Genomic DNA, 24116 nt, shown 5'->3' on the forward strand with positions numbered 1-24116 from the left:
CACCCAAAACCCACACTCAATGGAATAGCTATTTATCTACACATCACAGTCTGGATAAAAGCAACCATTACATGCAAGGAACTCTGATAGGTTCTAGGGACACAAATATAAGATGAAATAAATCTTACTCAAAAGGAGTACAAACAACTAATCAGTTTTCCTATGTGGACTGTGAAACTGATTTCTGGATTAACCATATCTGTCAGTAAGGCCCTGGAAGGTTCTGGGGCTAAATGCAGTCAATACAATATCACCCATAAATGAAAGTAATTCTAGGATCTTATTTTATCATCTATAGGGAAAACATCTATTTGGATCCAGGGTAGATTGTAGACCATGACAGTGGCAAACAGCCTTCGTAAGGATACATTTGCCTTTCCAATGCTCTGATATTAATAACAGGGAGTTATGTATCTATATGGTTATTTATTCTATCCACTTAGGGGCACTGATGCCACACAAACATATGAAAGGGACAAGATGATGTCCTGTTAAAATTGCTATGATGATCTAATAAAATCATAAATTAGTTGCAATAATTACTGAAGTATGTCTGTTATCAAGTTATAAAATAAAGGTCTTAAAACAGTTCATTTTTAGCAAAAACAAAAAATGAAACCATTTTAATTAATAAAACAGAACATAAATTAATCTTTGGAAGGTATAAATAATTTTACAAATAAATGGCAAAACTATTATTGCTATTATGATAAGATCACATTTTACCAACATTAAAAATTTAATGTAGTTTTTAAGGGCATTAGTTTTCTCCTGCAGAATGAACAAATGATCTTTAGATAATTTATTTCTAAAATTTAAGACAAGTTCCATCTTTTCTTTTTTTTTATTTCTTTTTGGAGGGCAATTGGGGTTAAGTAACTTGCCCAAGGTCACACAGCCAGTAAGTATGTCAAGTGTCTGAGGCCAGATTTGAACTCAGGTCCTCCTGACTCCAGGGCTGGTGCTCTATTTACTATGCCACCTAGCCGCCCCGAAATTCCATCTTCTTATTGGTAGCAGTAAACCCATTACATTTCTTTAATGAAACTTTCAATCTGAAAGCAGTGCAGGCTACTTAGAGAGTCTGTAGAGATGTTAATGTTAAGACCACAGGATTTAGAAGTCAGGAGAACTTTGGGAAAAAAATTCTAAACTGGCTGTGTGACTATGGACAAGTCATGTAACCTCTCTGAGTTTCAGTTTCTTCTTCTACAAAGTAAGGATAATAACACTTATAGAAGTTATCTGTAGGGCTGTTGTGAAGGTCAAATGAGATAACATTATTACTATTAATAGTAGAAATAGTAATACTAGCATACATTTACCATTATTCAAATTCCCCCCCCCCATTTAAAGTTATAATTATGTAACTTTAATGGTTCTAGCCAAATAGAAATAAGCAATACATAAATAATGCAATCAAAAACTATGAATAGTGCTTTCAAAGTCTGCAAAGTGCTTTACCTACATCTCATTTGATCCTGACAACAATCCTATGGAGGTGATGCCACAGGTTTCAATCACGTAAAATGCTATATAAATTTCATCTGATTTTATCATTACCATTCATAATAATCATAGAAATGAGATGCTCAAAACAAAAATTTAAATTCATTAAGATTGTAGAACTCTTCTAAAGGTCCAAATTCGACCACCTTGGTCAAATGAGATCTCTTCTTCACTAATATATTAGTCAAACTCAATCGTTCCTGTTTTGGCCAGAAACCCTGAGGGTCTTTGCCTCCCAGATTTATTTGTTTTTTTGGACTAGGTAAAAGAGGTCATTCTTTGCCTCATTTCTTACCTAGCCTTAATCACTGAATGGGCATTGCCATAGTCAAACTGAGACCTGAGAAAGACTTAACTTAAAAAGGTCAAGATCTCCTACTATGGGAGGAGGGTGGGGAGCAGATGGGAGAACTGAGAACCAGCAGAATCTCCAGTCATTCTTGATCTATATCTTGCCACTGGTGACTTTGCACAGCCCTCACTCACTTAAATCCAATTCACACGCAAGTCATGGTATCACCTTCCTCATGTCATGGTCCTCTTCAAGAACAAAGGACAACAACCTATGAATAGAAGTAGCTGCCCAAAAGGGGACCCAACTGGCCAGTTCTAGTTGGACAACATAGCTTGCTTTCTCTTTTTTTCTTCCCTCCTCTTCCTCTGTCCACAAAGGGGACCCTTACCTGTGGGTGCTCTGCCCAAAGGAATTTAAATTTTGTTTACTGAAAACCTCATAAGATATCTTGGAGTTTACAGGCTAGATTTCTTTCTTAAGAATCATGCCTTAAGGGGCGGCCAGGTGGTGCAGTAAGAGCACCGGCCCCAGAGTCGGGATGACCTGGGATCGAATCCAGCCTCAGATACAGGGCCCAGAAATAACTGGCCATGTAACCTTGAGCAAGTTACTTAACCCCAACTGCTTAAAAAAAAATCATGCCTTAAATCTAAATCATTCTGGCTCTTACAGATGGCCAACAATGGGTACCAGTTCAAGCCTCCCTTGGTCATTGTTTGGGCCCTGAAGACTCAGAGTGAGTGTAAATAGTAATTGTTTCAGCTTTGGCCAAAAACCCGGAGGGTCTTCCCATCCCAGATTTTTTTTAAAGTAGTCAAAAGAAGTCCTTCTTTGTCTCATTTCTTTTTTTTGGAGGGCAATTGGGGTTGAGTGACTTACCCAAGGTCACACGGCTAGTTTTTGTGTTAAGTGTCTGAGACCAAATTTGAACGCAGGTCCTCCTAACTCCAGGTCCGATGCTCTGCTCACTGCGCCACCTAGCCACCCAAACAGGTTTTTTTTTTTTTTGCAGGGGAGAACGCAGGGCAATTGGGGTTAAGTGACTTGCCCAAGATGACATGGCTAGTAAGTGTTAAGTGTCTGAGGCTGGATTTGAACTCAGGTCCTCCTAACTTCAGGGCTGGTGCTCTATTCACTGTGCCACCTAGCCAATCCTGTCTCATTTCTTAAACTGGGACCTAGGAAAAACACTTTAGTTTAAAAAGGGTAAGGTCTCCTACTGCATCCAAGATTTTGCACAGTCCTCCCTCACTTAAATATGATTCACCTGTATGTAAGTCATGGCATCACCTTCCTGATGTCATAGTCCTCTCTGAGAATGAAGGACAAAAACAAGTCAAACCCAAATAACCTCCTCCCTCAAAACCCCAGCACCAAGCCAAATAAAGTCTATCAGATGATAAACTCATTTCCTAACTTAACTGAAGACACTGAGGCCAACTTTCTTGAGGTTCTTTTCTTCCCATATTCCACACCCTCTCCTCCTTTGTTCTAGGCTCAGAGAATGAGATAGACTTCCTTTTTTATCAAGGTTAACCTTTCTACTCATGGATTCTATCCATTCCACTCCAGTTCCTCCAGAACTTTATCTGTATGATAAGTGGCTCATAGATATGAAAGTTGGAAAGGTTCTTAGAGGTCATAAAGTTTAACCTCCCCTTTATATATTTGAGGAAACTGATTTTTCCAGAGGCACATAACTACTCACTGTCTTGAGGTAAGATTTGAACTTAGGTCTTCCTGACAAGGTCAGTGCCACTTTCAACTCCTCAAAGTCTTTAACCTTTTTAGTTGCCCTTCTCTACTATTTGTCAATGTTCCTAAAATCTAGAATTAAATGCAATACTACATATGTGCTATGACTAGGATGGAATATATGATCCTTTCAAATTCTGGATATTGCTTGTCAATGCAGCCTAAATTCAGTAACAGTGATTTTCAGATAATGTCTACCAATAACTATGTTTTGATGAAATAATAAAAGGTATTTCAAGGGACCATGTTTGACTTAGAAACTTTTCTAGATAAAATACTTAAACAGAAACAAAGTAACTACTAAATATATTGATACAAATTGGAAAAAAGTTAAGTTAGTTTGTGGGAAAATATCTTTAAATTGACAAAAATTTTCATCACCTTTTGAAAATGAAAAAAATTAACACTTAAAATTCAGCATATAATCCTTTGATTTTGGGGGAAAAGTTCTAATTTATAAGTTTAAAACTGAACTGTCTATCACAGATCATTTAAAGTATTAAAATTAGGATTCAATTTGCATGTACAATAGGTTATAAGAATTCCTTTTTTTTTTTTGTTTAAAGCAATTGGGGTTAAGTAACTTGCTCAAGGTTACACAGCCAGGTGTTTGTTTCTGGGTGGGAGCTAAGTGTCTGAGCCCAGGTCATCCCGACTCTGGGGCCGGTGCTCTTACTTGCTGTGCTACCTGGCCGTCCCAATAAGAATTCTTTATATCTTTCAAATTTAACATGAGTTTTCTCACAATACTATCAAGTTATGTTTGTATAACTAAAATTCGACTTCAACTTTTATTTGCAGGTACTCAGTTGTTCGATTTTCTCTAAGTATATTGTCAGGTATTATTCATTCTGCAAATTCCTTGTTAATTTAGATCTCAGAGTAATGCAGCTTTATAAAATGCTTGCTAATATGTGAAATTTGTGCATTAACTGAAAAATGAATTCCTTCTTTGTTGGCAAAATCAAAACTGTGAAAGAGATGCAAGTTAGATAACAAAGTTAGCCAAGACAATCAATGAAGTTCAGCCAAGAGCAAATTTAATGGCTAGACTCAACAAATAGTCATTAAAGATTCCTGTCAACTTGAAGCTAGATAGCTGGGGGAGAGTTCCAGGGATCTCATCGTTTTTGGCCCCGGGCTGCTGAATATTTCTATCAGTGACACAGATTAAGAAGAGATCGCATGTTTATTAAATTTTCAGATGGAATGAAGGTAAGAGTTAGAATAAGCAGAGGTGACAAAGTCAGGTCAAAAAGTATCCTGACAAACCAGAACACTGAACTGAATTTAGTAAGATAAAATCTGATGGGGATAAATGTAAAGTCTTATACACGGCTTCAAAAAAATCAACTTGGGGATGAGATAATTAGGCTATTATATATTATATTATAAGGAATATCTTTGACTAATATATAACCTATAAGGCACTAAGCAGAAGAGAAACTGGATAGAATTCCTCCCATTCTTACACAGTACTGTCTTCATAGGAAGTTATGATACTAAGGCAATATCAGCAATCATCCCTTTTAATACTGAACCAAATAGAAATACCCCCAACATTTTAAACTACAAGATTCAGATATAAGCTTTCAATATTTCCTATATATTTAAAACAGAAAATTATGACTGAGTGTATAAAAATGTGTAATGTAAATGTTTTAGTCCAATTTGATTTTTCAATTTCCCAACTGTTAAAGTAGAAATGGGAGTAAACATTTTACTGGATCATAAATTTAGATTGGAAAGGGACCTAAGCCTCTCATTTTAAAGAGGAGGAAACAGGCAGATAAGAGATTAAATGGCTTGTATAGGTTGTCACTGCTGTGTTGACAGAGTATGTGAGGCAGGATTTGAATCCACGTCTTTCAGATTGCGTAGTCTAGTGTATTATCCACTATACCATGCTACCCAAAAGGTATTCTTTATAATCTAACACCTCTCTTACTATACAGTTGGACATTTAGCAACCTAAGCCATTCAGAAGATAGTAATAAATTTGAAAGCAAATTAAAAATAGGTCACTAAGAAAAACAGCTATTCTGGAAACTGTCTTACTTTTGTTTTTGTAGTTGTGAGGCACTTAATATATATCTGTGAACATACAAGCAAGCACTTAATGAACATTTTTTTCATTCATTTCTGAAAAATACTTTTAATCCCTAAGTACTTAGCTACTCATGAACTGGCAGTTGGTTTGAACATGAGCGAAAGTAAGCTGACATTTTAAAAGCTTAGGTGACACATATGGGGGGGAAAAGGGGGAATATGGATCAAACATGGAGAAGCAACAGTAACAGTGAGGAAGGAACCAGCAGAAATGGCAAAAGCAATTTGGGGATCAATTAGTCTGGGTGCAAAAAATATCATACCTATCTCCATGTCCTGAAGAGTATCCCTGTATTGTAATGTTTTATTTTTGGCTCTGCACCTGGGATTTAATTTCTGGAAGTAATGCAGGTTGAGGAAACTTGTTCTAGCAAAGCAAATCAATAGGTGTTCTGCAACTTACAGTCTTAAAGAGCTGCCTGGAAAACTAAGAGGTTTACCCAGGGTCACAAAGCCAAAGGAAAATTATCTATAATTACAATAAAGTATTCAAATTATAGTTCATACTAATGACTTTGAATCAAGAAACACAGGTTGTTTCTAACCAACAAAATAATGGTTAAAAGCAGAAGGTATATATGTACAATATGTTTTAGGAAGATTTCAACAAAAATTTTTAAAATAAAAGTTTAGGTGCATAAAGGGGCAAGCTTCAGGTACCTAGAAAATTAAAATATATGAATAGTTGATTCCCCAATAATTATAAGCAAATAAGTTGTTACTGAATTTTGAGGGCTGTTGAGAAAAGAATTTTTAATAGAATAAAAACACAACTTTCTGCAACTGATGTTTATATTTGCTAAATTAAATACAACAGCATAAAGAGAGCTTACTTAATAAGTAAATGGGAAAAGAATGAATGAGAATAATGCTTGGGGCCCATGACACATTTTATAAACTGTCACAAATAAGAAAAAAACATAATTAGATGAAGTGAAGGAATGTTGCATTCTGAATACACTTATAAATGAGTTAACATATTTGAAGTACATTATCTTTTATGCATGAAAAATAACTAAAATTATTTTGGTGCAGTAAAGAGACAAAGATTTTAGCATTAAACAATCCAGTCACCTTTATTCTGAGATTAACTAATTTTTATACCACGTTAAAAAGGAAGGTAGAAGGGGAGGAAAAGTTTTATGGATGACAATTTACAACATTCTTTTTGCAGCTCATATCACTCATGTGAAAAATGAAGACCATTTAATGAGCACAAACATTAAAGGCCCAGTAGTAATGTTTTAAAATTCCCTTATGTTTTCAAATTAAAACTTTTTAAATCTGTGAAACATTTAACATACAACTACCCATACATTTAGAGAACTACAGAAATAATTAGGCAAAATTATATTTTAATGTCACCATAACACTTGCTTTGAATTTAAGCATTTAAGAAATATGACTTTGCATGAACTGGAAAATATTAATAACAACAATCTATTAATTAATCAATAGTTGAATCACTATAGAATCACAGTTATAACTTTGGTCTTTCAAATACATGTTTTATAGACACTTTTGGGAACTCTTCACCTTAGACAGATAAGGTTTCTCTGTTTTCAAATATATTCATCACTGAGTCCAAAAGGAAATAAACTTTTACTACCTTAAAGGAGATTTGAGCTGTCACCATGAATTGTTTCTTTAGATGATGTGACATTGGAGGTTTCACTTAACTTCAACAATAAGGGTTTCATTTTACACAAACATTTATGATATCTGGTATCAGTAAGTGTGAATTTTCACAGTTTTCTTTGTTCGGCAAGAAAATCCTAAACTAAACACAGCTTGTTATTAATCTTCCTTGGGAAAGATGCTTTGGTAATGTTCACAACTGTCTCACTTTGACTATCCTAACAGGATACAATATTAAAAAAAAAAAACTAAATAAAACCTCCAAATCACTTTGAAACCAAGGGAAATGGTTAGATTCCAATAGGATAAGAAAACAGTAAATCTGTTTTTGAAAATAAAATTTGCAAATGCATTCACTAACCTGAATCTTGGCCTGTCTCTGGAGGAGTAGCATAATATGTACTTCAATATAGTAATTAATTCATATAATGAGACCAGTTTTGCCAGAAAAAAGATGTACTGGAATAAGGGCAGATACATACAGAAATACAAGACTAAATTAAAACTGCTTTGTGGCTATGGAGCTTGTCCATGTCCTAGAAACCAGTATTGCCTGATCAGATGAATGAGTTGGGAGGCTTTCCACTGGAGTAAAAAGATAATCTCTTATGATTGACGCCCAAGAACTTAAATGTGCTAAATAAATACTTATCTTTGGGCTCATAGCAAAATTCCTGTTGCTTTGGTAAATAGACTTTACAAAATGTATTTTGGTTGGGGGGGGGGGGACAGCATCTTTTATAATGAGAACATTTAAAATTAAGGGATGCTCAGAGTACTTTAAACAAACACTTTGATTCTAAAACCAAATTTGCCAATTTGCACAAGCCATCAGGTTTTCAGCTAATTCCTTTTTGCATAATCTTACCTCTGCCTTCCTCCAATCTATGCCTCCTGTTTACACGCTGTCGTTTTTCTTCTTGCCGCAACTGAAGGTGTTCTTCAATGTTAACTCCAGGTACAGGGACAGCTGGAGAATTATCAATATAAGAAGAGGATTAAGTTACATCACAGATGGGATCAAAGTGCAGAAGAAACTAAAAGCAGAGAAAACTATTCTATATAAATGTGTGATCTTTTTTGTTATAGTGAGAGCTCATTTTACAGGGAGCCAGAATAGTTACAATATTTAAGAAATAATCCATATTATCAGTTTCCTTGATTTCATTTAACAGTTGCCTATATTCTTCAAAATACTCAGATATGTATTGTTTAGTAATACTTATTAAAGTGTAGAATTTCTAAGTTATGAGAGTAAAACGTGTCACACACAAACAAATCAATAGTATCATCCTACCTAATAAGAGATCTAAAGGTATCATTTCTTTCACAGCATCAAGAATCCCTCTTTGTCTTGCTTCCTGACCATCCAATTCTCTTGCACAGGCTTTACAACAGCCACATACAGCACAGCCAGATTCCCCAGAACCACAACCACAGATCCTAAAAAAAAAAAAAAAAAGAACCAAAATTATTCAACAGCATTTCTTGCTACACCATTCCTTTCTTTTCATGTCATTTCCTATGTAACAGACCTCAGTGATTCTCCTTGGGTGATGACATAGGTCCAACACTACCTAAAGTAATAGTTATCATATCAGTGACTCGGAGGTTACTACCTACTAAGGCAACCCATTTTATTTTGGGGCAATTCTAATTGTTATTAAGTTCTTTATTCTGAACTGAGAACTCCCTATAAATTATACCAACTGTTGAGATTCCATCTTTGGTATAATTTAATCTTTCTTTCACCTCAAATGTAATCCTTTGTCTCCTACAATACTTTAAATATGTAAAGAGAGCTAACATGTATTCCTTAAGTCTATCCAATTAACCAATGAATAAACATTTTTAAATATCTCATTTTATGTCACAGAAACAAGGTAGTCTCTGTTTTCAAAGATTTTATAATACAGGTCACCAATACACACACACACACACACACACACACACACACACACACTGAATACAAAATATATGCACAGTATATACTTGCATTCCTTGGCCATATGTTAACTTATGCTTGTGCCTTGATAGTCAGGAACTTGATGGGCATCCACTAGGGAGGATTTTGCACCCTACGTTTATGGGGGAACTGTTTTGCTTCTGACTATGCCATTTCAGTAAATATCTGATTATGTGCTCTTGATGACTACTGAAGATAAACATGCCAGTGAGACCTCCTGAGTTACAGTTTTAGAAGTATGGAACTATGAAGTACCTTGAACTTCAGGTAGATGTCTCTCAGGGAAACTGCCTGTGAACTGGGTGGTAGCCTAAGGAAGGGAGTTTAAATATATTCCTCCTCCACTACAAATTTAATCCCTCTCCCACTACAAAACTTCAATATCTGAAAGGAGAAAGATCAGAGTTTCTCTAAGTCTACATAATTAACGATCAAATATTTATCATGTGCTTGGGACATGCCAGACCCTATGATAGGTACTAGGGATGTAAACACAAAAACAAAACAGATATGTCCTTAAGGAGCTTATATTTTCTTAATGTGAAACAATTTGAATACAGCTAAGTGTATAGACAGGGTAATTTCAAGGTTGTGGGGAGAAAAGAGTTGGTACCTGAGCTAAATTTTGAAGGAAACTAGAGATTTTACAGTGGCAGAGGGAAGGAGAAAGGGTATTTTAGTTTGGGGGTACAGCCGAGCAAAGGCACAAATACAGTAGATGCAAGTAGGTCATTCTGGTTACAATATTAGAAGTAGGGTGCAGTCAGATTATGAAAGGCCTTCAATGTCAAATGGAAGATTATCTATTTGAATCTAGAAGAAAGGGAGCTAACATTTTAACGGAGGGAAACAACAAATACAAACAGAATAAATATGCTTTCAAAGCTGACACACAGAAGGCCTGTCATTATGAGTATAGGAAAGTTTTTAAAAATTCAAGTGATGATCCTAATCAAGTGTTACTTTTAAGACCAATATCACTCCCCCTGCACTCCTCAATTTAAAAAAAGTTACTTATCAGGAAATAAGAGGAAATATAAAGTAAAGTCATTACTGATTTTAGTGATGGCTACAATTTCATAACAGTCAAGAATTTAGGACTTAAAAACCCTCTACAATTTTCAAGGAAAAACTGCTTCTGCTTTCCCCTACTCACTTTACTTATGGACAGCAATGAAGATGACCTAAGAAAATGACTAGTTCACAAACAGAATAAAGAGATACGGTAAACAGATTTGCTCCACGTCCAAGAGCTCCAGACCGAAACTCAAGGTTAACAATAATGTAGTAAATTAAAAGAAGATAGGGAATTATTTTCCAAACTGGATAATTCTATACTAAAACAGTCTACAGCTCTAATGAGAAAATAAATTAATATACTATATTTAAACAAAAATATTTGTTGAGCACTTACTACAAGCACAGCATTACACTAAGCCTACAGAGCAAGTATCAAGAGTGTACTAGGCCTGGAAGAACTAATGATCTAGCTGTTTCAATATGAACTTTCTCAAAAAGAACTTTTCATCTTTTGCTGTTCTAGGAGGAAAGGCCTAAAACAGCACAATTACTACTTGTGAAAATATAATTTGGTTTCCATTTACAGCAAACTTTTCCATAAGAACAGCTGCCCACTTACAGATTTTGGAAGGAAAGCTCTAAGAGCACACAAAACCAAAGTTCTTAGGATTATGGAGCAAGAATTTTCTAAAACCCTGCCACTGCATTTTTCCTTCTGAAAAACCAAGTTGTCTGAGGATCTTTTATTCAGCTCATTTTTCCACAATAGTTTTTCACAGTAAAAACTGAATTCTTTGAAAGTTTAACTCCAATCAATAAAAAAAGAAAGATTAATTCTACTGAATCTTTTCACATGTTTACTACAAAACTAGTATTGTTCAGTTGTTTCAGGTGTGTCTGACTCTTTATGACCCCATTTAAGATTTTCTTGGCAAAGATACTGAAATGGTTTGCCATTTCCTTTTCCAGCTAATTTTACAGATGAAGAAACTGAGGCAAACAGGGTTAAGTGACTTGCCCAAAGTCATACAGCTAGCGTCTGAGATTATATTTGAATTCAGGAAAGTCAGTCTTCCTAACTCCAGGATCAGCACTCTATTCACTGAGCCATCTAGCTGCCACTCAAAACTAGTATGTAAAACTTGTTTATAATTTTTATATGCCAATAAGTCAGAAAATGCAATATTTTAACCTATGTTAAATTATAGCATGTCATTGTAGAAAAATTCATGGAATTTCAGAATGCTTTTGAAATAAAGAATTGAAATTCATCTTTCCAGTTTTCCTTTTTAATCTATTACTCTGAAATACACCAAATATTCTCAGCCCAAATGGTCTTATACATAATAAAATTAAATAAAAAGAATAAGGAAAACACAAATATCTCATCCATACTTTCCATTAAAGATGACCAAAGCAGGTCTCTCCAATCATCTTAGGTCATTACTACATCATTTTTGGCTTCTATTTTGTTTGATTAAAAATGAAGGCATTCAGAATTTTCAGTATTGGTTTATATAATTAAATCTTGCCAACAATTTAGTTCCTTGAAATAACAAGAGGTAGTAAAAAAAAAAAACAAACCTAGTGACAAATCAGATACACAGAATTCTATGCTGAGAAGTACCTAGTGAAGAGTTGAGTCTCACAGCTAGTAAGTGTCTGAGGCTGGACTGTAATCCAGAATTTCTGACTCTTGGCCAGGCACTTTATCCACTGTGCCACTTTGCTACCCCAGCTAAATTATTACTGTTTAGGTTTTTAAATTCCATCAGGTCCTGTGACCTTTGCAAAGCAAAATTTTCTAATCCTATGACATTTTCTTCCTCATTATTCCCCTTTGGAGGAATATGTTCCAGACCCAGTTAAAGAAAAAAAACCGCTCTCCTGGATATTGCATTTCAGAGGCAGGATCACAACTGCTCATGGTGACATCTGAAAACTGATGAAAACTGACTTGGCTAGAATCACAAATGACATTAAATGACCACTGTTTGCTTTGCTTTCCATTGGTTCATGTTCTTTATTACAGATTCAAGTTGTTTCAGTTCATACAATGAGCTTTCCCTTTCCTCTTGTTTCTTCATATTGCAGGATCCAAGATTTCATTATTTTAGCTACTTCTTCCAACAATACAGATCACAACCCCTCCATACCTTAGGAGACTAACTATTCATGAATTTTATGGCAACCATGGCTATGAGTTGAGCAACACAGCACCCATGGCATCAGCAGCTATCAAAGGAGGAACAATACTGGATCTGCACTGCTCCTTAAGTAAAAGGCAAAACTATTCTGAATAAAGAATACACTAAACTCTAAGTGACAAAATTCATTTAATTTTAGTTCTAAGAAATGCATAATAAAAAATGATTTTCTGAAATATTTGGAATAATTTCTAAAATAAACATATGATAAACAATATATTCTTGGGGCGGCCAGGTGGCTCTGCGAGTAAGAGCACCAGCCCCAGTGTCGGGATGACTTGGGGGATCGAATCCAGGCTCAGATACTTAGCACCACACCCAGAAATAACTGGCCATGTAAACTTGATCAAGTTACTTAACCCCAATTGCTTAGGGGCGGCCAGGTGGCTCAGCGAGTAAGAGCACTGGCCCCAGAGTTGGGATGACCTGGGATCAAATCCGGGTGCAGATACTTAGCACCACACCCAGAAATAACTGGCCATGTAACCTTGAGCAAGTTACTTTACCCCAATTGCTTAAAAAAAACAAACAAACAATATATTCTTGACATTCTACTAATAATTGTAGAAGGCTAAAGAAATTAAAAGTAAGTTATTTATACTAATTCATTTCCTTACCCTCCAGGGACTCTGTCTGGACGTCCACTACTGACACAACTGGCTCCATAACCTGTACAGTCTCCACAGACAGTACAAACCATGCACTGCTCAAGTTTCCATTTATGCATGCCTGGAGGACACATCATGGATTTCTCATCTTTTTCATCCAGTTCTTCTTCCAAGTCTTCATCCATTGCTGTTGCCATGTTTTCAATTCCAAAACCTATTTTTGGAACAATAACCAATAACTTCCTATATGACTTATTTCCATGCTTTAAAGGTAACAAGTAATTAAAATTCCTTATCTATGTGATTAACACCTATTTCACATATATGGGTATCCATGTATAAATGTATGTGTATGTATGATTATATGTGATCACATTACATGTAGTTATATGCACACACATACAATGTTTTGATGGCATTGCCATCGCTCAGATCACTCAGGTTCACAGCCTGGGAGTCAAACTTGGCTCTTCCTTCTTCATTGTCCCCCTTAGTCAATTGTTTGTCAAGTCTAGTTGACTCTACTTCCCTCTCTCTAGCTTCAAGCCCTCTTCTTTATGCCACAGTCATCAGTCAGTTTAGGATCTCATTTCCTCTCATGTGATCTAGAACAAGAGCTTCCTAATTAACCTGTCTGGTTCTACTTTCTCCTGAGCCATGCTCCACAGTGGGGAAGGGCACTATAATAATTCAGCCATATATGTAAAGCAAGAGGATTTTGTTCAGTTGTTTCAGGTGTGTCCAACTCTTTGTGATTCCATTTGGGTTTTTCTTGGCAAAGACACTGCATTTACCATTTCCTTCTCCAGCTAACTTTAGATATAAGGAAACTGAGGCAAACAGGTTAAGTGACTTGACCAGGTCCCACAGCTAGTAAGTGTCTGAGGACAGATTTGAACTTAGGAAGGTGAGTCTTCCTGACTCTAGGAACAGCACTCTATCTAGCAGCCCTAAAAAAGAAGAGAATACAGAATGCCTAACAGTTTAAAAAAATACTAACTTGAAAGCCAACTAACAACTCTTTTACACTCACTAAAAAGGGGGGAGAGGGGCCAGGAGAAAACAAGCAACTTGTAAAAGAAAAAGTTTTGAAGTAGGAAGCACCTTGAAGCTTTTCAGGAAAGCACATTGCCTCCTATCCCTGCACATGTGTGGACACAGACACATACAGACAGACAGACAGACAGACAGAGACGCACACACACACACACTTTAAGTAACTCCAGATGGCACTGGTTCAGTGTAAGCCTGCTGTAATAGAGTAAAGTTTCTTCAAAATATGTTAGTTCTGCAAAGGTTTCTTTAGAGCTTCATATTTTCAAAAAAATAGCTCTAAGATACAAAACAGTAATCTGAAAAAACTATTTTAGGAACAGCTAATACTACAAAGGCAGACGGGAAACAAACTGTGAAGGGCTGGAAATGCCAGACTGAGGAGTTTAGATTTTATCTTAGAGGCAAAAGGGAGCCATAGATATTTCAAAGCCAGAAAGTGGCATATTTGGACCTGTCTGTTAGGAAGCTTACTTCGACAACTCTGTGGAGGATGACTTAAAGAGAGAAGAGACAAGAAGCTGAGAATCTAGTTAGGAAGCTGTTATAATAGTTCAGATGAGGGATGATGATGGTTTGTGGAGTTGAATGTGGAGAAGTAGATGGATGCAAGAGTTTGTATTGTGAAGGCAGAACTGACAAAACTGTTTAATGATTACATATGGGAGATAAGAGACAGAGAAATATCAAGGATAACTCTTGCATAAAGGATAGCTCCCACGATACAAAACTGGGTAACTAGAAGAACAGTAATGCCTTCGAAAGAAATAGGGAAGTTAGGAAAAGAACTGGGTTCTAGGGAAAACATAATGCCTAGAAACATATAAGTGATCAGAAATATTGATTATGGATGCCAATGGAACATCCAGGCAGAAAGGTAAAGCAGGAAACTGATAATTCCCTGAGCTGGAGCTCAGAAAAGAGACAAGCAACAGCTACATATATAGACTTAGGAGTCATCTGAAATGCGATAACAAATTAACCCATGAGACTCATGAAACTATCAAGAGTGAACAGAGAAGACAAGAAAGAATAGAAAAGAAATTCCAGAATAGAACTTTAGAGAAAGCTGATTCTAAGGAGAGCAGTGTCATGTAAATCTTAGAAAGAGAATAGCAAGCTGGAGTAGTGGTCAAAGGTAACAAAAGAGAATGAACAAGAATAAAAACTGGGAAGATGATATTGGATATAAGCAATTAAAAAAATACCAACAACCTTATACAGGCTGATAAGTATAGTGGTTGATGAGTCCATAGGAGAGAAGGTAACAGCATTAGAGAGTAGAAAACTTTTTTTTTTTGGCTAGGAAAGTGAAGAGAGATAAAAGCTCAAAGCCTGAGAGAATGGCAGACTTGAATGAAAGGTTTTTTAAGTATGAAGATCTGACTATGTTTGTAGGTAGAAGGCAAAGAGCCAGTAGACAAAGAAAGACTGAAGATAAGACAGAAGAGTAGATTGAAGGGGCAGTTTCCCGGAGGAAACAGGAAGGGATAAGATCAAAGGCACACGTACAAAGAATGGAGTTGGTAAGAAAAAGGACCTCCTCTTTCTTTGATACTGGAGCAGAGTAAGGTAGAAGAGAAGATGTCAGAAGTATCTGAGGTATAAAACTGGGGAAAATGATAGCTGCCTCAATTTTCTAAGAAAAATATTAAGTTTATCTGCTCGGGGTGGCCAGGTGGCTCAGTGAGTAAGAGCACCGGCCCCAGTGTCAGGATGACTTGGGGATTGAATCTGGGCTCAGATACTTAGCACCACACCCAGAAATAACTGGCTGTGTAACCTTGAGCAAGTTACTTAACCCCAACTGCTTTAAAAAAAAAATTTATCTGCTGAAAGGAAGGGGATGGTTTGGACATTTTCAGGAAAGAAGAAAAGGTTTAGAACATCATGTAAGATGCATGCAATATTGAGTCCATGGGGGCAGAGTCAAAGGAATAGCATATAGAAGTGAGGGGACAGTTGGAAATATGTAACATAAATTTGTAGAGGACCCAATCAGAACAGCTGCATGACTTTCTCCAATATTGTTAAGTACCACAAACAGGAGAAAAGGAGGCAGACAGTGCCAGGAACCCAGGGATAGTTTTGCAGGGTATGACCTTGCAACCAAACAAGAAGTCAAGGGACTGAAGACAGAGTAGACAGACTGGCCTAAGTTGTTGACCTTGCAACCAAACAAGAAGTCAAGGGACTGAAGACAGAGTAGACAGACTGGCCTAAGTTGCCTAGAATAAGAATGAAGAGACTACAGGTCACACATTGAGGAGGAAAAAGTTTAGGAGGAATGAGGCAGAGAAATAGCAAGACAGGTTATGACCAGGTTATGACAGGAACTTAAAAATAGCTGAGGGCATTGATAGACACAGGCACAGTGACGATACCAAAAACAATAGTAGAATGCCTAATAATGGGGGTGGCTAGGTGGCACAGTGAATAGAGTACACATTTACTAGTCATGTGACCTTGGACAAGTCACTTGACCCCAACTGTCCTGCCTTCCATCCTCCAAAAAAGTGAAAAAAAAAAACAACCAAAAAACAACAAAACAAATGCCTACCAATAAAGAAATCACAATACTTAAAAAAAAAAAACTCCTGAGAAATCAGTGTTAGTATTACTACAGAGTACAACTCCTCATCTTCATATCTGTAATTATAATACATAGTTTTATACCTCAGTTGAATCTTCTATTCAATTAGTCCAATCCCTTTATTTTTATTTATTTTTTGTTTTTTTTTTATGGGGGAAGGCAGGGCAGTTGGGGTTAAGTGACTTGCCCAAGGTCACATGGCTAGCAAGTGTTAGGTGTCTGAGGCTGGATTTGAACTCAGGTCCTCCTGACTCCAGGGCCAGTGCTCTATTCACTGTGCCACCTAGCTGCCCCCTAACCCCTTTACTTTTACAGATGAATAAAGTGGGCCCCCAGGAGAGAGGGTTAAGTGAATTGCCCAATGGCCTTCAGGTGATGATTTTTTTGATGATTTAAAAAAATATTCATCATATTTTTTTTTTACAACACCAGAATTTCTCCCAGTATCCTTTCCCTTCCTCACTCCCATTTCCAAAGAGCCATCTCATATAGCAAACAATATTTTTTAAAGAAAAAGAAAAAAGTTCACAAAACTGATCAATACTGTATACTGAAAAAGTTTAGCTGATTTAACTGTTCAAGAAAATGAAAAATTATATTTGGCATACATTCAGCATATATATATATGCACATGTCTTTTTATATGTATATATGAGAAAGATTTCATTAAAATGGTTACATTTTGGTTAAGTTCTTAAGTTTTAGCTCCTTTTAAAATTCACTTACATTACACAGCTCATTTTCTAACAGGTATTACTGTATTTCCCCGACAATAAGACCTATCCCAAAAATAAGCCCTCCCCTTACTGTGTAAGATTCCTCTAAAATAAGCCCTCCCCCGAAAATAAGCCCTATTGAGATTGCTACTGTAGTGAAGGTGATCCCCTGCGCTACATGCTACATTACGGTACCCTCTGTATGCACCATCCCCCCTCCCCGTGAAACGCACCGCGCTCTGAGCTGCATCCAATCAGAGCTGCAGCAGTGAGCGCGTCATCCTGTTCTTCCCCAGTTATTTGCTTATTGAATAAAGGTACATTTTTTTGTTCACATTTACCTGTTTATTTAAATTGCTGTCAATGTTCATTAAAATAAGCCCTCCCCTGAAAATAAGCCCTCTGGTGTTTTTCTGTCCAAAAAAAAATAATAAGACAGTGTCTTATTATCGGGAAACACGGTACTGTAATTTTAAAGTTAATAATACAGATACAAAAATAAGACCACTTGTTTTGAGCTTTAAAAAGTAATTCAATGCTAACAATTGCACACTGTTGAGAAATTACTACTATCAAAGTCAAGTCAACATGACTATTATGTACCAAGCACTAAGTGTGAGGGATAAAAAGAAAGGAAAAAAAAGATTTGTTCTCAAGGAGCTTACGATCTAATCGGGGAGGCCGTACGCCAACACCTATGTGAAAGCAACACGGAAACAATCTCCAAGGGAAGGCCCCAACACTAATGTACTAGCAGGAGGGATTTTGACTGACACTTCAAAGAAGCCAGGGAAGTCAGGAAACAGAAAAGTAATGAGAGAACTCCAGGCATGGGAAAGAGCCAATACAAATGGGAGAAGATAAGGCAGCTAGCATCACTAGCCAGTAATAGAGAGGTTTGAAATAGGAATAAGTTTTGGGGGAAACACGAATTCTATTTTAGACATGTTGATTTTGTGATGTCTATGGGTCATTAAGTTTGAAAAGTACAAAAGGCAGATGGTGATGTGGAACTAGAACTCAAGAAAGACCAAGGCTGGATATATAGACAGAGCAATTTGCATAGAGATGATCATTTAACAAGGAAATTGAGTATGTGCCAAAAAAAGGATAAGAACTAGCATAATAAATTCTCAAATTTAGGGGGAAGGTATTTTCAAAAACACTGTATCATCTTAAAGGTTCTATTTCATTGCCTCATATGTATTTTTAAAGAAGGAAAAATTTAGAGTATGAGTACATTAAATACTCACCTTTCCCTCCTTGGTTCATGGAGCCTGTGTCTCGTCCACACTGTCCTTTATTATTTACACCAAATGTCCAAACTTCCCCATTCTTCATTAAGACACAGGTATGAGCCTTTCCCATGGCTACCTGAGTTACAAAATGGCCCTTCAAATCAGTTACCAAACCTATTGGGAAAACAGAATTGGTAAGAAACAAGTAATGGCCTAGGAATGTGTCTTTTGGATTCTATACAGACCATGAGACTATTTAATTAATAAACATTCTTCAATACTCCAGTACTGGTAGAGCAGTTGTAAAATGTTTTTGATCCACAGACTACTCTGGTGGGACAAAGGACCCAGAGTTTACCTATTTCATGGGCTTTGACTTGTCACTGGAAAATTAAATAAAACCTCAACAAAATTTATTATAAGAAGGGCACTTCTTTTAATGAAAAGCCAATGAAGTAATTTCTCATGGACCCTGATTATTAAAAGCAGCAATACTGTAAAAAAAATTAAGACTATCTTCACACCACCGAGTCAATTTGATTCATTAAATAACTGCCAAGCATTTATTATATAATGTACTCACCGTACATCTAGTACTGAGACCTATTACTGACCATATTTTGTATTACAGTGGGACTTAAGGGGTTAAAAGAGCTGAACTACGAGTAAAGACCTGAATTCAAAGTCAGCTTTTCAGCACATGCTATCTGTGTGAACATGATCACATCCATTAAACTTTCTGAGCCTCAGTTCTTTTATCTGCAAAATAAAGAAAATAGTATCTGTGGTGCCTTTAACAGACTTTTACCCCTAAAATATTACATGAGATAATTTATGTAATGGCTTACAAATCTTACATAACTACATAAATGTTAGCTATCATTTTTTTTTAAAAACAGCCAATGAAGTCTTGCTCACTGTTTTAAACCTATTTGATAATAATTATATCACTACTTTCCTTTAATACCTGGAAAGTTTTTTTCAAAGTGTAAACTTAGAAGTCTTTTTATTATTCTAGCCTCATAAAAATTCCATGCAGATTGAATGTCTTTATTTAGCAATCCTCATTGAACTATTCTATATTCAAGTACTTTGAAAGTAAATCTCTATTCCTTAATTGTGACTACTAATTTTGAAACGATCATTTGTTTGTGGTGTTCTTAGAGACAACACTATATGTAATAAAATTCCTCACAGAAAGCAATCGTTTTCAATATGTATTAACAAACTACATATAGAGTATAGCAATGAAGTCCATATAACAAAAATGATCAATTATTCTATTTACTTACTGTCCCAGCGGTCTAGAGTTTTTACATTTTCATGTTATTATTTAACTTTGGTTAACCCCACTTGATGTCAGTGATGTTATTCTCTAATAATTGCTAGCATTTATATGCCACTGTAAGGTTTGCAAAGTCTTTATATATGTTATCTCATTTGATCCTCACAATAACCCTGAGAGGTAGGTGCTATTATTATTCTTATTTTACAGATGAAGTTGAGAAAGGTTACATGACTTGCCTAGTGTCATACAGCTAATAAGTATGAGGCAGAATTTGAAAATCTCAGAGTGTATAGGAAGGAGCTGCAAATATAAAACAAAAATCATATACGAAAAGACCAAAATAAAAAGTGAAATTAAAGTAGGAATGACATGTTGGTTTACTACAGAGAATGTGATTTACACAGTGTAAATGGCTCACAAATGAGAATACCCAGTATCTACAAAGCACTTTAAGATATTTGCTTTACAAATATCATTGAATTTGATTCTCAAAACAACCCTGGGAGGTTGGTGCTATTATTATCCCAATTTCACAGGTAATAAAACTGAAGTCATATACAGAGGTTAAATGATTTACCTAAAGTCCTACAACTAAGTGTTTGAGGCAGGATGTGAACTCAGTTCTTCTGAATTCCAAGTTCTGCATTCTAATCACTGTACCACTTAGTGGCCTTCGTATAGGTATTTTCCCACATTTTCTAACAGCATATACTTGAAATTGTGCTATGTAACTTTTAAATGTTAACTTACTTGAACTGTCAGAATAAATGGCATCTTTCCCAAACATGTAGAGCTCTCCATCTTTAGATATGACAGAACTACTTCCATTATTGCATGCTGTATATACCACAATTTTTCCTTCCATTTTAATGATTTTTTTAGGTTTGTATGGTTTGGACTGCCGTCTGCTTTTAGCTTTAAAAAAAATTGTTAAATAAAGTAATTTAAAGTTAATGTGCAAAAATAATCTATCTTGCAAAGGAAACCAAGTATACACTATTAAAATCATTAATTAAAACATAGTGGGGCGGCTAGGTGGCACAGTAAATAGAACACCGGCCCTGGAGTCAGGAAGACCTGAGTTCAAACCCGGCCTCAGACACTTAACATTTACTAGCCACGTGACCTTGGGCAAGTCACTTAACCCCAATTGCCCTGCCCTCCCCGCTCTGAAAAGCAAAAAACAAAAAGCAAAAAAACCCCAACATAACTTTATTTTTATACTTACAATAAAAGCTAAGTGGAAGAAAAATGGAAAAAGTATTTATATAGTGCCTACTATGTGCCAGGCACTGTGTGAAGTGCTTTACAAATACTATCTCATTTGGTATTTTCACAACAACCCTGCAAGGTAGGTGCTGCTATCCTCTCCACACTAAGATGAAGAAACTGAGGCTGAGGTTAAGAAACTTGAACAGGATAACCCAGCTAGCAGGGGAGGCCCAGTGTTCTCTCCATTGTGCCTCCTGACTGCCCCCCACATTCACAGGGCCATTGACTGACAGTTGGATGGGGACCTTAACAGGTATCTAGTCTGTCATTTTACAGAAGGAAAAAGCTGGTTCAGAGACTTGAAGAGATTTGCCGATGGTCACCCAAACAGTATAATGGAAGAAGTGGAATCTGAATCCAGATCTTCTAACTCTGGGCCCAGGGCACAATGAATCCTCATAAATACTTCAGAATGGACAGGGCAGAGACAGGTAATGGGCCTGTGCTGTCATCAGTGTGGAGAGCTCCCCAGTAAGGAAACTCCCTCTACTGACACATGTCAGCACCTACTCTGTAACTTAGTCTTAGAGTGTTTCCTAGGGCATTGATGTGTCAAGGCGCTTGCCCAGGGTCACAGAGCCACTTTACGATAGAGGCAGCACATCAGAGGTTTCCTAGCTAAAGAAGCCTAGAACAAACTTCCTATCACTTTAGAATGTCACCAGCAATTATAATTCTTTGATGAACATCAAAGTTATACATACTTCTTTATAGGTAGGCAAAAAAAATAATCTTTTATACCATAAGCTTATCAAGCAAATAAATAGTAAGATACAAAGTATATTCATTAGGTTTAAGAAAGTTTTTATTGAGAACGGAAAATAATTTTAATTAAAAAATAAAAATGCCTAACAATTAAAAAAATTTTAGATCATTTATATATTTTATCTTTATTAATATCATATTTTAAAAGCAAACCCTCCTGCTAAAATATTATGTGCTATTTTAGGTACAGTAGTGATCATGAATTTTTCTATTTTATAACATTTCACAAATCAATAAAAAGAACAAGCAAAGTAAATATAATCCTAATGGGATAATAAACTTGTTACATTAATAATTATTCATGGAATTAATATATTCTCTGATAAAATTAATTTCATACTATTTCCACAGTCAACCAAGGCAACTTACTTGACTCTCCATCTTCTCCTTTACTGGCAGATCCTGTGAAGAATATGCTTCCATCCTCTGCAACTAATAGAGCATGGGAACCATCATGGCCAACTGAAAACTGAACTATCTTTGGAGATTTAGTAATTGGCAGTTCAACCCATTTTCCTGCTGAAGGTCCACCTTGTTTAATTCCTAGGCTCTGGTACTTGCCTGTGTAATATATCTTGAGAGAAAGGAATTACATTATTTTAGAATACCTCTTAGGATTTGAAATAGAACAAAAGTTACATAATAATCATAATTTAGGCTTCAAGTCAATCAACTATATTTTATGCTCTTTTATTTTAAGAAAGGAAAAATAATAAAAAGCTCCACTAACTTCATAAATAAAACTACACATAGTAAAACTAATCAAAATTATTATCTATGTTAGATTGTTGTGAAGTATACTAAAGAGGAAGTAAATGTGTGTGTGTATTCAAAGGAATAAACATTATCTATATTTTATTTAGGCCACACTTTTTATTTCCAAAAATATACCAAAAACTTTAACAGTAAAACCTTTATAAAATTCTGAATCTGAAAAACTCTGATCTTCAAATTGCCTTTATTATGTTATTCATTCTCATTTTCCATACTAAATATATCTAAAATACAGACTCCATTGAACAAGAGAATGAGCAAAAGAAACCATAAGTCCTTTAAGAACTGAACTCCAAGGGACAGATGAATATATTATGGTTTTTTTGTTTGTTTTTTTTAAAGCAATAGGGATTAAGTGCTCAAGGTTACACAGCCAGGTGTTTTTGGGTGGGTGCTAAGTGTCTGAGCCTGGATTTGATCCCAAGTCATCCCAACTCTGGAGCCAGTGCTCTTACTTGCTGTGCTACCCGGCCGCCCCTATATTAGGGTTTTAAAGAAGTCCTAATATGATTCTCAGGGAGCTAGCTGGTTCAGTGGATAGAATGGAGGACTTGGAATCAGGAAATCCTGATTTCATATTTGGCCTCAGATTATTATTGTATGAACTTGGACAATTCACTTAAACTCTCTGTACATCAGTTTGCCCACCTGTAAAATAGGAAAAATAATAGCACCTACCTCCCAGGGTTATTGTGAGGATATGAGATTATATTTGTAAAGCTCTTTGCAAACCTTAATGTGATATGAAAATGCTAGCTATTATTATGTAAGGACTTTCCCATAAACTGCAAAAGGTCTCTGACCATTCTGAATCATGTCTTCATGGTTCCTCTTCCCCTTCCCACTCCATAAGTGTGGGTGTACCATCCCCAAGCTCCTTCAGCTTTTATATTTCCATGGTTTCAAAGACCATTTCTATGCAGGGGGCTCCCAAATCTTTAATTCCATTCCCAAACTTTTTACTGAACATCAGTTCTTCATTCCCAACTACCTACTAGAAATTTGCATCAGGGCATCCTGCTAATACTTTAAATTCAATATCACCTCTAAACTTACACTTCTGAACTAACTTAGCTATTGTGTTTGTTATCTCCATTTACCCGGCCACCTAGCCTCCAACTCTCCCATGCCCTTGCTTCCCCACCCTAGCAGCTGGCAAGTCCTTTCACTATTGCTACCACCTGACACCCTTCCCTCCTATACCACCACACTAGTCTAGGTTCTCATTACTGTCAACTTACAGTAGTTTAATAGCCTCTTCAAATGGACCACTGCCTCTCTTCTCTCTCTTTTCCAAACCATCCTTCACA

At 36.1% G+C, this 24116-nt stretch overlaps 1 protein-coding gene across 2 annotated transcripts in view; it reads right to left on the reverse strand.

Moving 5' to 3' along the window:
* Positions 1–24116, reverse strand: part of MYCBP2 (MYC binding protein 2) — a 301197-nt gene that overhangs the window by 212134 nt on the left and 64947 nt on the right. For both annotated transcript variants that reach the window (XM_069066842.1, XM_069066841.1), the window contains 6 exons: positions 22402–22606; positions 20746–20910; positions 18723–18881; positions 13117–13321; positions 8604–8749; positions 8175–8276 (listed from right to left, as the gene is read on the reverse strand). In XM_069066842.1, coding sequence (XP_068922943.1) covers positions 8175–8276; positions 8604–8749; positions 13117–13321; positions 18723–18881; positions 20746–20910; positions 22402–22606 — 982 coding nt within the window. The remainder of the gene's footprint in view (positions 1–8174; positions 8277–8603; positions 8750–13116; positions 13322–18722; positions 18882–20745; positions 20911–22401; positions 22607–24116) is intronic.

The sequence above is a fragment of the Petaurus breviceps genome, unplaced genomic scaffold (assembly GCF_028583685.1).
Source record: "Petaurus breviceps papuanus isolate PSGF00001 unplaced genomic scaffold, PetGlider_PUasm1.0 90730, whole genome shotgun sequence".
NCBI classification, from domain to species: Eukaryota; Metazoa; Chordata; class Mammalia; order Diprotodontia; family Petauridae; genus Petaurus; species Petaurus breviceps.